This window comes from Panulirus ornatus, chromosome 51, assembly GCF_036320965.1.
Source record: "Panulirus ornatus isolate Po-2019 chromosome 51, ASM3632096v1, whole genome shotgun sequence".
Classification (NCBI taxonomy): Eukaryota; Metazoa; Arthropoda; class Malacostraca; order Decapoda; family Palinuridae; genus Panulirus; species Panulirus ornatus.
In genome coordinates, this window is record NC_092274.1 from 1,029,866 (window position 1) to 1,044,240 (window position 14,375).

A 14,375-nucleotide genomic window follows, 5' to 3' on the forward strand; every position below is an offset into this window, starting at 1 on the left:
CACTTAAACTACAGGAGTTTGGTTGGTCTAAGTAAAAACGAGTCACTGGTGTGTGTGTGTGTGTGGGCAGGAAGTCGTTGGCTTGTCCAAGATAACAGTTTAACGAAGGCAGTTTTTTTGGTATAGTGAACGAAGCGGAGAAGCTCAATTAGCTGAAGTGTAGGACAGAAAGTTGTGGTAGCGAGAGCCCGGGGTTGGGGGGCTAACTAGATGGTTCTGGCAACACAACCAAATGTTTTTGAGTTGCAGGAACCTAACAGTAAACACAGAGTATGGTAATGGATCAGATAGATAATGCTGTCAAACTTAAACTTACAAGCCTAGATTTTTCAGCACAAATTTAAACTCTTTTTATGTAGTCAGCAAATTTGAATGAAACTATATATTTTTTTCTCCTATGTGAATTTGTGTGACGATCTTAGGAATTTTTTCAGCCATGAACACAACGCCTGAAATCAATATGGTGGTATGAAGAGTGAATTGGCAGTTAGTGTGTGGACATATAATAAATGACTCTTAAGCTATGGTGTCCCATTGTACCCAGTGATCACGTGACCTGACCGAGGCTAACCTCTGGCTTGTGGGGTCAGGAACCAGACCCACTGAAGGGGGTTCCACTTCTGGCACACGCCACGTCAACCACTCGGGACAGAAGGGAAGGATCGTCGAGGGAAGGATAGGAGGATGAAGGGATGGAAACCGTGGGAGATGGGTAGATGGACGTATATAACCTCACCTGGCCGCCATCGCCCTCCACGGAGACCAGGTCGCGCCACTCCTCGATCGTCTGGGCGAGGTCCACCTGGCACAGCGGGATCTTGACCTCACCAATCTGGTCGTGTTTGGAGAAGCGATCGAAGTCGTAGATGCCGAACACCAGCGTCTTGGACATGATGTCGGCGTAGGGGACCTGCTAGGAGAGGGTCGGGGCCGCTGGTTAGACCAAATGTACTGGACCTGCTAGTGGTAAAGAGAGGGGAACCTAGGTGTTGGCTAGACCAAATGTACGGGACGTGCTAGTGTTGAAGGGTGTCAAGTGTGTTGGTTAGGCTAGATGTAAGGGACCTCTTGGTGTTGGGAGGGGGAGAGGGGACACGGTGTTGGTTGGACGAATGTTCAGTGACCAGAGGAATGGTTAGACCAGACGTCTGGGTCTTCGCCTAGATTTTTTTGGATAAAATGTTTCTGTTGATATCGTTCGTTGTATGAAGCATTGAGTTTGTTACATTCTGCCGGTACGTTAGACCGTGGAAGATAGGAGAAACACGAACGATATTAATGATTTTATGGGACTTCTTATTATGGTTTAACGTGTGAAGGAACTGTATGTGCCAAGTTGCCATTAGAACTATTGGTAAAGAAGATGTGTGGTTGTTGTGAGAGAGGCTCGCTTCGTCTTCTCATAAGGGTCTGCCCACTGGCCTTTGACCCTTGGCCATGATATAGTCATGAGAAAGCATTACTCTAGCAGAATAACTACTTTTTGTAAATGAATTACCAAGTTAACAGATCGCTAAGCTAAACCAAAGCTACCTACGTACGTCAGCAGTGGTATAACTTTACTCTAAGGGGTGGGAGGTAAATTAGAAAGCTGTTGTTAAGATAATCATTGAAATAAGACGTAAAGAAAATTGTTCATATTCATAAATTCACATTTACTTGTCGGTATTTTAATATGGACTTTATTCTGTGGAAGAACTAAGTAGGCTGGCAAGAATATCTCTTTCCCACCTCAGATATATATATATATATATATATATATATATATATATATATATATATATATATATATATATATATATATATATATATATATAACCCTCATCTTAGCTGTGGTAACTTCACGGGTTTAGACATGGAGGAGATGTGTCTCAGCAAATTTACATGGCAGAAAGACTCATCTGCTATACATAAGATTGCTGTATTGATGCCACGGTAGACAGTCGACTGTGGTTGACTTTACCGGTCGAGGAGCATCGTGAGCCTTCTGCTGGGCAAATGTTCTAGTGCACCAGCCTCATGAATATGGTGGTGTAGGGCAGCAGGTGTGGCTGATGCAGGTGGGAGAAGGTGATGTTTAGACAGATGAGTCTCGTTGCCCTTGTGTGTCTTCTGCTCCTGTGGTCCAGTGTGATTACGATGCATAGAATTAAAGTGCTAAAGAGTTCTAGCTTCCCTAGTGTTAAGTGCTGGCAAGTGTTGAGCACCAAATGGAAAAAAATATATATATATGCCAAAAATATAATAGTTTTCTTTCAAAAAATATGCATGCAAAGTGGGTGATCCAAATCCACAGTTGCCAGGTCCTATTTAGCCTTGGAATGATGCTGCTTCTAAGCCTAAGTGGTGACTATAGCCTTTGGTGTTTATTATGATAAAAAGCAACGTGTGTGTGTGTGTGTGTGTGTGTGTGTGTGTGTGTTTGCTCTGGGAAGTTTGTCTGACTTCGAGCAGTCACTTGTGGAAAGGACTTGCATTAGAACCAAGCATGTACAGTTCAAGGTACGGGTAGTAGTCAAGATGAAACATATGCATATCAAGATATCTTTAAAAATAATAATAATAATAATGATAATGATAATAATAATAGTAATAATAATGATACGTCTGTCATTGGGTTGTTGAGCATGCTTCCCAATAATGTAGATCATAACAGATAAAAAGTACCTACGGTATAAGATATTTTTATCATGTAAATCTAGTGTATGTTTTCCCCGATTCTGTCGGGCCTCAGCCAGTATAAAAGCTGGATACATGTTGAAGCAATATTGCTCTAGGTCTAAATCTATACCAAACAGCGCTTCTGGGCTCTCTAGCATGCTATAGTCCTTTGCGACATTGTAGAGATTTGAATTATATATACAAAAGTCTTTGAAAGAACCCATATTAAGATATAGACAGGGGGAGAAATTTTTATATGTATATATGAGACACTTTGCTTTGTGGGAAAGGCAAACATTCCTTAAAATGGTAAATATAAGATGGGAATCGGGTATATATGCAGAGAGAGAGAGAGAGAGAGAGAGAGAGAGAGAGAGAGAGAGAGAGAGAGAGAGAGAGAGAGAGAGAGGATGGGAATAAGGTGGTTCTTCCAAAAACTCAAAAAACAGAATTCTAAAAATCATGATAGATATGAACCACAGTCCAAAGATTAGCCTGCTAGCCAGGACTGTTGATCTTAATTCAAAAAGGGGGTTGACAGTTCAGACATACGGCTCTAGAATCAGCTTAGTGCAAGATATAAAATGTTTCCTTCCAATGCAGTTCAGTAAGAAGCATCTTGGAGCCTCAATGTTACGTAAAATACATACTTCAAATAGATTACTCCCTATAGTGCCTATGATACTCTTAAAACTATCATTGCAGGAAAAGGTAAGGAAAAAAATAATATATGAAGTAAAGTACGATTGTCATATAAAAAAAACATGCCAATACTGTAAGTGCTAATATGTTGTGGCTAGCAGTAGGTATGAGTTGCTGGCATTACTCTATAGTCTCATGCTCTCACAATACTCCGTTGCAAGTTACCTGTTGTTGCATGAAAGTAAAACAAAGATACAAGTTAATTACTCTTGTCTCGTAGCACCTCTCACATAGCCACTGCATGATGTGGTTGTTGTTGCACAGATGTGGTTTAGTCTATCAGTGGAAACCATCTACTGGGATGTAAGCTGGGTTTATGGGAAGCAAGACAAGTGACAGTAATGTTTGTAATACTCGTAAAAATGATAACTGGAAGACTGATAAGATGGAAGCCATTATCAGTGAAAGTATCTTAATCATGTATAATAACAAGTTGTAATAACACGAATTCGTGTATCATGTCTTATGTTGTAGTCTCTGTTCCATGATTCATGCCAATTAGTTCCCAATGAAAGTCCATTTTTTTTGGCCTGGATTAAAAAGCTAATGTTCATAATGTCTTAATATGATTATGTTATTTTCTGCATGAGACATTTCATCATTAGTTATCTGTACTTGATTTCAGTCTATATTTTCACCCTCCCCATGTGTATATCATACCCTTAATGCTTCGTAGAGTCAGTTTGGCTGTCTATGTAAAGGCCTTAAGTATCATGAATGAATTTAGAATTTCATCGTTTTCAAAAAGTTTCTATATTCAAGTCAGATTGGCTATATGAAAATTTCTCTTGTTTACTTTAAACTTGTGTCTATAAACAAAGTAAAAAAAAAAGAAAAAAGCGAAAGAATTAAGTGAGTTCCCATCGCAGTAGCACAAAACAACTAGAAAATTATAGTTAATAGCACATCCCATTGGTCCCAGGTCACGACCCCCGGACCCTGGGTCATCACCACCTAGGCCAGACCCCCGAAGGGGGTGACCCAGGTCACGACCCAGGACCCTGGGTCAGCAACACAGGAGGTCAAGGGAGGGCAAACAAAGTCAGTAACCTTGAAGGTGAAGGTCTCGTTGAAGACGGGGTTGAGTGTCTTGCGATGGACCTTCGTCTCGAATTTCTTCTTCTTGTCTGGCAACAGATACACCTGGAAGAGAAGTGGCACAGTGAGGGTGGGTGCAGGCTCTCGTATGATTCGTCAGACGATGGTGTTTGGTGCAGCAGGTCAGGTGTGTCTAGCTGTCATCCATGTCAGAGTTTTCCTTCACCCAGAAGGGTGAGGCTCGTGGGTGCTCCCCTTGTCATGCGGATTTACGTTTGACAGGGGGTCGTTGGTCCTTGTATTTTCCCCCTTTGCAATTAATCTCCCAGTGGAAGCTGGTCTCTTTCTGCCACCTGTGTCAAGTAATGTCAAGCAGAAACTAGTTCTGTCAAAGTCACTTACTGTCAATACTGTCAAGCAGAGCAGGTCCTGTCCATTGATATCTACAGTTACTTGTCGTCAAGGACCACGTCAAGCATAACTTACCTTGACGTAGGGGTCGCTGGTGCCGCCCATGTCGAGGGCGGGCAGTTCCTCGCACTGGATGACAGTCACACTCAAGCTGTTCGAGTTGAAATCATACTCGAGCTGCAAGGAGAGAGTGAAGGGTCAACACAACTCACACTGACACACGTGTGTTCCTCTAATCATACTGACAAGGGTAGACCAAAGTGTGTGAGTGTAGGTGTGGGTGTTTGTGTGTTCAAGATCCAGGTCGCCCAACCTTCACCTGGAGAAATATATCAAACACACTTTGATACCCTGATTTTCTTGGTTCTCTGAACCCCTGAGCGAGATGCTCACCCCATACATACCCTCATCTTCAAGTAAACTGGGAGCGTAGAGCCATGGGTTTATAAGTTCCTCTTTTGTGTTCCCGTGGAAGAAGACATTTGAACTGTTTCATCTCTGAACAGAGTGGAACTACAGATTATTGCAGAGAGCACAAGTGCCACCCATGAAAGCCGCTCCACACACACTGCAGTCAAAGCAATCGAGGGCTCATTGAAACGGTGGTGGCCCCAGGACTATACCCAGAGCGACCCCATTTGTCACCTTCGCCTAACTTGTGAGAAATTAATGAAATGCATACCAGAGTATTTCATTTTCTCGCGCACACACCTGGGATATCGTCTATCATTTTGAAATACACTATGTACACACATCCACTATTGAATGTCATCTCATTTGTTGATTTTTTGCTATTTTTATATTTGTTTTCTGCTCTAATATTATCGTAATTTATTCTCTGTCTATGAATGGCTTACTGGTTAGAAGATATGTATCCGTTATCATCATTGGTCAGTGTGAGGTACAGATGCATTCACGCATTTCATTGGTCAACACAAGAAATACCCATGCACACCACTGGTCAATACAAGCGAGCACGCTGGTTGGTCAGTTTGAACGTGTCAGCTCGAACCGTCTCGCCTGATTGGTTACCTTGAAGTTCAGGCGGCCGAGTTTTTCCTCGCTCTTCTTGCTCTCTCCTTCCTCGGCCATGTCCTCGGCGTTCTCCGTTAGTTCCTCCATGTCAGCCTGCAGGAGGAGGAGGAGGAGTAGTAGGGGTTTGATCAGTAAAGCAGTGAGGGATGTGATACTATGGATACAGTAGACATAAATGTAGATTACATGAACTTGTGAAAGATTACATGAACGTGTGAAAGATTACATGAACGTGTGAAAGATTACATGAACGTGTGAAGATTACATGAACGTGTGAAATCCTTCAGTAAAGGTTAAGTAATCGAATTGGTCTCCTGTGCTCGTCAGTGTTGCCCTAGATATGAAACAGATTTGGTTTTGCAGTTCATCATCACCAAAGGGCTAGGAAGGGCGTACCTTGTCCTTGTAAGCAGATCCCAGGAGCTGGACAGACTTGATGTCTGCGCCTTTGCCATCTTTGCCCTTCTTGGTGCGACGCTTCTTGAAGCACCGGCGGATGCAGCAGAAGCAGATGGCCAGGATCACGATACCCACGCCTGGGGGGGGAGGTCAGGTCGAGGGTAGTTAGTGGCTGTCTGAGGTCAACCAGTAGTAACAGATAGTAGACAGTAGTTATTTACAGGTCAGGTAGTAGTCGTGGATGATTATTTAGTGGATGTTGAAAGTCATCCAGTTGTGGTAGATAGTAATTCGTGGTTGTTTGAGGTCAACCATCAGTGGCATATATTAGACAGAGGTCATTCGGGTTAAGGGTCAGCCAAGACGTCATGGTACATGCTTGTGCCCAGATGTCAAGTGTCAGCCAATGACTGTCTCTGGAGGTCAGAGGCCAGCCATGACGTCATGTGACACGGAGTTATAGGTCACGCGGCAGTTACAGTAATACACGAGAAGAACAGGTAACAGGAGGTAAATTATTGCAATGTGTGACGCATCTTTTCGCAAAGAAATCGAATGGTCGCGCATCTGTCTCTCAAGGAACCTTCTCAATATTACATATATGAACTTCAGAAACGCTCCCGTGATCAGACTTTATCGACTTCATTCAAAACTTTGAAAGCTTGAAGACCGACTTCATTCAGAACTTTGAAAGCTTGAAGACCGACTTCATTCAGAACTTTGAAAGCTTGAAGACCGACTTCATTCAGAACTTTGAAAGCTTGAAGTATGTCGTTGTGAGTTGAACGCTTCAGCTTTAGTAGGGAGAACAGCAATACAGTCGCTATTCAGAGAGAAATACACAGCTAAGCTGTACAAAAAATAGTGATATCGTGCCAGTTATAGAGAGAACAGCATTATGAACATAGCTATATACAGAACAGCATTATGAACATAGCTATATACAGAACAGCATTATGAACATAGCTATATACAGAACAGCATTGTGTACATAGCTATATACAGAACAGCATTATGAACATAGCTATATACAGAATAGCATTGTGAACATAGCTATATACAGAACAGCATTATGAACATAGCTTTATACAGAACAGCATTATGAACATAGCTATATACAGAACAGCATTATGAACATAGCTATATACAGAACAGCATTATGAACATAGCTATATACAGAACAGCATTATGAACATAGCTATAGACAGAACAGCGACATCACCAGCTTTATTTAACACCGAGCAAAAGTCGCTTATATTTGTACCTTTTCCCCAGGTCCTGCTTTCCGTTTCTGTTTACCGTGTTCGTCCGCTTTATCTGTTTCTTCTGTATTTTGTTCTCAATATCTGTTGCCCCGTGTTCCGTATAGGACCTACATCTGTTGATTTCGTTCCGTTTTATGAAATCTGTTGCCGCCGTGTTCTGTTTTTCTCTCTATGTTTCATCTTAAACACTTTGTGACCTTCTTCTCTGTTTGTACATCTCGTTTAGCCTTCTGCTGCTCAATGCTGTATTCTTTACTCCGGAGCGTCAGTGTCCTTCTTCATAATTTAAACATTGCCCTTTGAAGCCAGCTTGACCTTCGACCTTTACCGTTGGTTGGTTTATGTGTGGGGGGTTTGAGGCGTGATGAAAGCATTGAAACCGCGGAAATGGCTTTAAACGAGAGTTTGCTTGTTTTACGATGAATATTAAAGGATTATACTCGTTAAACCCAGTAGTTAACCCGTGTTTTACGATGAATATTAAAGGATTATATTCGTTAAACCCACTAGTTTGCCCTGTGTTTTACGATGAATATTAAAGGATTATACTCGTTAAACCCACTAGTTTGCTCGTGTTTTACGATGAATATTAAAGGATTATATTCGTTAAACCCACTAGTTTGCTCGTGTTTTACGATGAATATTAAAGGATTATACTCGTTAAACCCACTAGTTTGCTCGTGTTTTACTATGAATATTTAAGGATTATACTCGTTAAACCCACTAGTTTACCCGTGTATTACGATGAATATTTAAGGAAAATACTCGTTAAACCCACTAGTTTACCCGTGTTTTACGATGAATATCAAAACCAATATATTATTATATAACCAATATTAAACCAACCCGGAACCTTAGATTTAACTTCGAATTATTGTCTTGTGAATCTTACCCTCACGCCTCGCCCCCCCAGCAGGGGTCAATGTGAGGTGCATCACAATCGTGTAACGTCAGATGTGTACTGAAGGTTATATTGACGCAGCTCTGACCGAACCTGGATTGAAATTGCAACACTCAATTTCCACAGGAATTTGAGTGTGAAATCTGGTAATTAACATTCCATATACGCGGGAAGGACGACGAATTGTCAGTGTAGTCAAACGTGAATTATTTTATATATATATATATATATATATATATATATATATATATATATATATATATATATATATATATATATATATATATATATATATATATATATTATATATATATATATATATATATATATATATATATATATATATATATATATATATATATATATATATATATATATATATATATTTTCTTTCAAACTATTCGCCATTTCCCGCGTTAGCAAGGTAGCGTTAAGAACAGAGGACTGGGCCTCTGAGGGAATATCCTCACCTGGCCCCCTTCTCTGTTCCTTCTTTTGGGAAAATATATATATATATATATATATATATATATATATATATATATATATATATATATATATATATATATATATATATTATCCCTGGGGATAGGGGAGAAAGAATACTTCCCACGTATTCCCTGCGTGTCGTAGAAGGCGACTTAAAGGGGAGGGAGTTGGGTGGCTGGAAATCCTCGCCTCTCGTTTTTATTTAAATTTTCCAAAAGAAGGAACAGAGAAGGGGGCCAGGTGAGGATATTCCTCAAAGGTCCAGTCCTCTGTTCTTAACGCTACCTTGCTAATGCGGGAAATGGCGAATAGTTTGGAATATATATATATATATATATATATATATATATATATATATATATATATATATATATATATATATATATATATATATATATATATATATATATATATATATATATATATATATATATATATATATATATATATATATGTGTGTGTGTGGTGTGTGTGTGTGGTTTCCTCCATTTCATATCGTATATGAGGGTTAAAGGCACGTACTGGAGGCACATGGTTGCAACTTAACCGGTAATATTAATATAGTTTGCGACGAAAACATTTGGGGATTTTAATTTCAGACTGCTTGTAAATTTCCACACCCAGTTTGATGTGTAAACGTATCGCGGGAGGTATTTTTGTGTTCGCTGTTTTTTCTTTTATATGCGTAACGCAAACGTGGAGTCTGTGGAATGTCTGGTGCTACTTAAGGTCTTGTAAGTGAAGCGTAAAGTGAAACTTGGAGTAATTGAAACACGACGGTAAGACTCCGTAGACTGTACACACTTTTATTTATATCACCTTTCTAGTTATGTATTTTTTTGTCCTCATCGAAGCTACTAATGTTCGCTTCTCATTAAGAGCTAATTAGTATTTTTTTTAACGCTAGAGACTGTTCATAATTATGGATGAAAGGTATCTATATTGGTCTGGCCGTCGTGTGATTTACTAACAGAGAAGGGAATATAACTCCATATTTGTCGTGTGACCTTCAAGACGAACAGAAAAATATCCAGTTTAATGGAAAAGAATTGTGGCGGGAAATTCAATTCGACTCAGAGAACGGAAGGTTCCAGAGAAGCGGACAAGAGAGAGAGAGAGAGAGAGAGAGAGAGAGAGAGAGAGAGAGAGAGAGAGAGAGAGAGAGAGACTTAATGCCTCACCCCCCTCACACTGAGGGACAAAATGTGGGTTTGGTTTTATCCTGCTATGTCTGACCTTGAAGTCAGTTTCCACCAAGTCGGTCTTGTTATGTAACTTTCCGGTGCCCTGTAGGAAGAACATTAGTTTGTTCTTAACACTTGAGGGACGAGGATATTGCCCTCAGGAGCACGGTAGTTCGACCTTTGGATATACGATGGTTTGGTCGTTATATTGAAAACGTGTTCTCTAAGGTCAGAGACACTGGTTCTCAACTGACTGTTATATTTCGTGTCTTTCCCCTGATGGTGTGATCATGACACGAAAGTGCGCTTGGGAACTATATATATATGTATATATATAAGGGAGAGAGAGAGAGAGAGAGAGAGAGAGAGAGAGAGAGAGAGAGAGAGAGAGAGAGAGAGAGAGAGAGTTTAATTTGCCGCTTTCGAGGCTTCACGTTAATCTAGTCCGATGGAATTTCTCGTTTGCTCTGGAGAAGCAGAAATTCCCCTTCAGACGTACGATGGCTTCCCTCCTCCTCCTCCTCCTCCTCCTCCTCCCTCCATCGCCGGAATAGTGGGATTGTCAGAGAGCAGAGGGCAAGGCCCGCCCGCCGGCTGGTTGGAGGGGCGGGGAGACCTCTCGCATATCGACCCTCCCGTGTTCGAATCCTGCAGGGAACAGCCGGTGACCGACCGCAGCCTTTTATGACGTACTCAACACTTGGGGGGGGGGGGGGTGGTATGAGGGTGGGGCTGAGGGTCTCCTGCCACCAGTGGGGGGGGGCTGGGTTGTGGGGGTTAGTGGCCAGCCACGTCAGGGTGGCTGAGGATGTGAACCATCGTTATTGCCGTCTTAACTGCCGACCCTGAATGTTTCTCCGTAACTACCTCGTCAGATATGGCTCTACTGGTCACTCCAAAGACGTTGATTAACTATATCCCAAGGTCATTCATCTCTCTCTCTCTCTCTCTCTCTCTCTCTCTCTCTCTCTCTCTCTCTCTCTCTCTCTCTCTCTCTCTCTCTCTCAACATACAGAGGGAAGATGTTTGATCTTCTTATAAGGGAATTCGCAGTTCGTAACCCCACGTCACTCACTCCCAGTGGGACACAAAGATTCGGTTGGGTTTGGCGAGGAGCTGGCGAGATGATTGGCTGTTCATCACTGCTGAAGGATAGGGAGGGAATATAGATATGTCTATGAAAGATATAAGATATAGAATATATGAAAGATATAAGATATAGAATATATGAAAGATATAAGATATAGAATATATGAAAAATATAAACTGGACACTCCCATCAGCGCTAGCGGACATGTCTCGGGAGGGAAGCCATCAGACCAAATTGTTAGACCAAAAAACATCTTACTCGCCACACTTTCCCATGAGCGTCGTGCAGTGGCCAGGGAGAGTCACGTACCCGGGAGCAGACGCGTGCGATACCGCCACTTTCCCCGTAGCGCCTTTTTGGCCACAGTGAATAAAAACCATTTTTAGAATCGTTAGCGACGGACGATATAGTGGAAGACTTCATGCGCCCGTAATGTGGCCTCCTCCCGGCACACGCACCGAGACGAGACGAAACCCTCCACAAAAACCACATTCGTTTGATGATCAAACCAGTGTGGCATAATTACTGAGGAAGACAGTCATCCATTACCGCGCGAGTGAGTGAGGTGAGAAGAGTGTACTGCTGTTACCCAACACCTTTCATACTAAAAGCTCCCGCAGCCTCAGAGTGCGTTCTCCCAGTAGCAGGGAAGTGTAGACCCCCTTGCTCAGAGAGAGAGAGAGAGAGAGAGAGAGAGGTTCTTGGACGAGAATGTATACATATATACACATTGTATATTGAGGCGACTGTAGAAATAATGATAATTTCTAAGATTGATGAATATTACTGGAATGGAGTATGTAGTGAACGATATTATACAGTTTATATATAGTTAGGGAGAAGGCAGTTAACTCTGAGGTCAAGGTTAACAAGAACCGTAAGCCTCGTTTAATGCAGGAGCAGCTGTATATATTGTGGGACACTCTCAAGTTCCCAGTGTAGGTGGTGTTGCTGCCGCCATCTTGACTACACTTTCGAATTGTGTTTTTTTAATTTTTTCCCCAGATTTTGATGAGGGATCTTCACGATACTTTCTCATGTTTCTTATAGATATGGACCGAGTAAATGTATTCACTTGAATACTTCATTAGAACTGAAGTTTTCACCAAAAAAGGAAAAAAGAATACCTCAAGGAGTATCTGGAAACACCTTGTGATCAATGTTGCGCCCGTGTTGCGTGGGTCTTGTATCCGGAAAACGATGTTTCTACTCATTTATGTTTTTGTAGATACATCTATATTGTCCAGATCATTGTTATACTCGGAAAAATATATAAACTGGACACTCCCATCAGCACTGACGGATACGAAAAACACTGTCTGGTCACTTCATTCATTAACAGATGTTTAGATTGATAATGATAACATGTATGTCGTGTTCAGCCACACCTACACAAGACGGAGGAATTTCATTGTAACGTGAATCAGGTTCTTACAATGCCAGTGTAGGTGGAGGATATGTCGGCCATCAGAGGCTATACTGTTGCCTTTCCTTTTCGTCGGTTCTCTGTGTCCACAGTTCGTAATGTACTTTTTTTCGACCCGTTTTCCGAAGTGCAAGTTTTGGCAACGAATTCTCTCATGTTATTCACCACTTTTGTGTCGTTATATTGTCCCTGGCCGTCTGTAAAAAGGTCAGTGTCTTCTAAAAACTACTGTTTGGATGGTTATAGTCGTAAACACTACTGTTGGATGGTTATAGTCGTAAACACTACTGTTGGATGGTTATAGTCGTAAACACTACTGTTGGATGGTTATAGTCGTAAACACTACTGTTGGATGGTTATAGTCGTAAACACTACTGTTGGATGGTTATAGTCGTAAACACTACTGTTGGATGGTTATAGTCGTAAACACTACTGTTGGATGGTTATAGTCGTAAACACTACTGTTGGATGGTTATAGTCGTAAACACTACTGTTGGATGGTTATAGTCGTAAACACTACTGTTGGATGGTTATAGTCGTAAACACTACTGTTGGATGGTTATAGTCGTAAACACTACTGTTGGATGGTTATAGTCGTAAACACTACTGTTGGATGGTTATAGTCGTAAACACTACTGTTGGATGGTTATAGTCGTAAACACTACTGTTGGATGGTTATAGTCGTAAACACTACTGTTGGATGGTTATAGTCGTAAACACTACTGTTGGATGGTTATAGTCGTAAACACTACTGTTGGATGGTTATAGTCGTAAACACTACTGTTGGATGGTTATAGTCGCGAGTCCTGTATAAATACATAAGCCTATAGCGTAGCCCAGGTAGTCCTCCCCTGAACCATTACTCAGAAAGTGCAGAGATATACTCACCGACCAGGATGGCTATGAGGCCGGCCACGGGGATGCCCATCTTCTCAGCGATCTTGCCCGCCTGCTCGATCATCTTCTCCTTGAACTGCTCCTCCGTGGACTCGGTGGTGCTCGGCGAGGGTAGATCCTCTACCTCAGGCATGACTGGTAGAGGACCAGAGAGAGCGTTAGTGGCGTGTGGCTTGTGAGAGGGGAGTTGTTTTCCGTGGGTTCTTATTCGTGGGGGAGGGAGGGAGAGAGAGAGAGAGATGGGAGGGACGGATTCTATGACAAGTTTCGGAATAGAATTTAATAGCTTCGTCCTTTTGGCTGGAGATCTGGGAGAATGTTGGACTCAAGGGTTTAAAGTCTTTCATTTTCATGGGCTCCCGAAGGAAATGGGGATGATGGCGTTGTGTTACAGTGTAAACGGGGAGGGGGACGTGTGATTTTACTGTCACGTGGGGTCATGTGCCGCGAAGTGTAAACATAAAGGTGATAATGATGTTTGTGACTAACAGGAAAACAAAGTCAAGCTTCTTCAGTGGGAAGATATGAAAACGTGTGGCTCAGGGCGTAAGTGTGTGAGGTGACTCTTGAGCGCCGTTGAGACGACGAGCGTGAGACTTAGAAGTTCTGTTGGCTGTCTGTCTGTCTGTGTCAGACAGAGAACAGGTGTCATAATAAGGATTATAAAAAATAATCTGAGTTATAACAAGTGATTCGTGATAGATACTTATGGAAACTTATGTTAGTGATAATATCTCTTTATCATGAAAATATATATAAAGAGAAACAAGATTATAATGAACGGGGAGAAACAGGAGAATGTGAAGCAAATTGATAATAACATAAGCTGTGTTGCAAGACCAAAACAAAGGTGCTGTTGAGTATTGTATATATATAT

At 41.5% G+C, this 14,375-nt stretch overlaps 1 protein-coding gene across 29 annotated transcripts in view; it reads right to left on the bottom strand.

Moving 5' to 3' along the window:
• Syt1 (Synaptotagmin 1) overlaps nt 1-14,375 on the bottom strand; it is an 89,281-nt gene that overhangs the window by 21,502 nt on the left and 53,404 nt on the right. For 27 of the 29 annotated variants that reach the window (XM_071691697.1, XM_071691706.1, XM_071691714.1 and 24 more), the window contains 6 exons: nt 13,490-13,633; nt 6,244-6,383; nt 5,845-5,940; nt 4,888-4,989; nt 4,414-4,506; nt 737-913 (listed from right to left, as the gene is read on the bottom strand). In XM_071691697.1, coding sequence (XP_071547798.1) covers nt 737-913; nt 4,414-4,506; nt 4,888-4,989; nt 5,845-5,940; nt 6,244-6,383; nt 13,490-13,633 — 752 coding nt within the window. The remainder of the gene's footprint in view (nt 1-736; nt 914-4,413; nt 4,507-4,887; nt 4,990-5,844; nt 5,941-6,243; nt 6,384-13,489; nt 13,634-14,375) is intronic. The other 2 variants (XM_071691701.1, XM_071691699.1) reach the window with 1 other exon arrangement.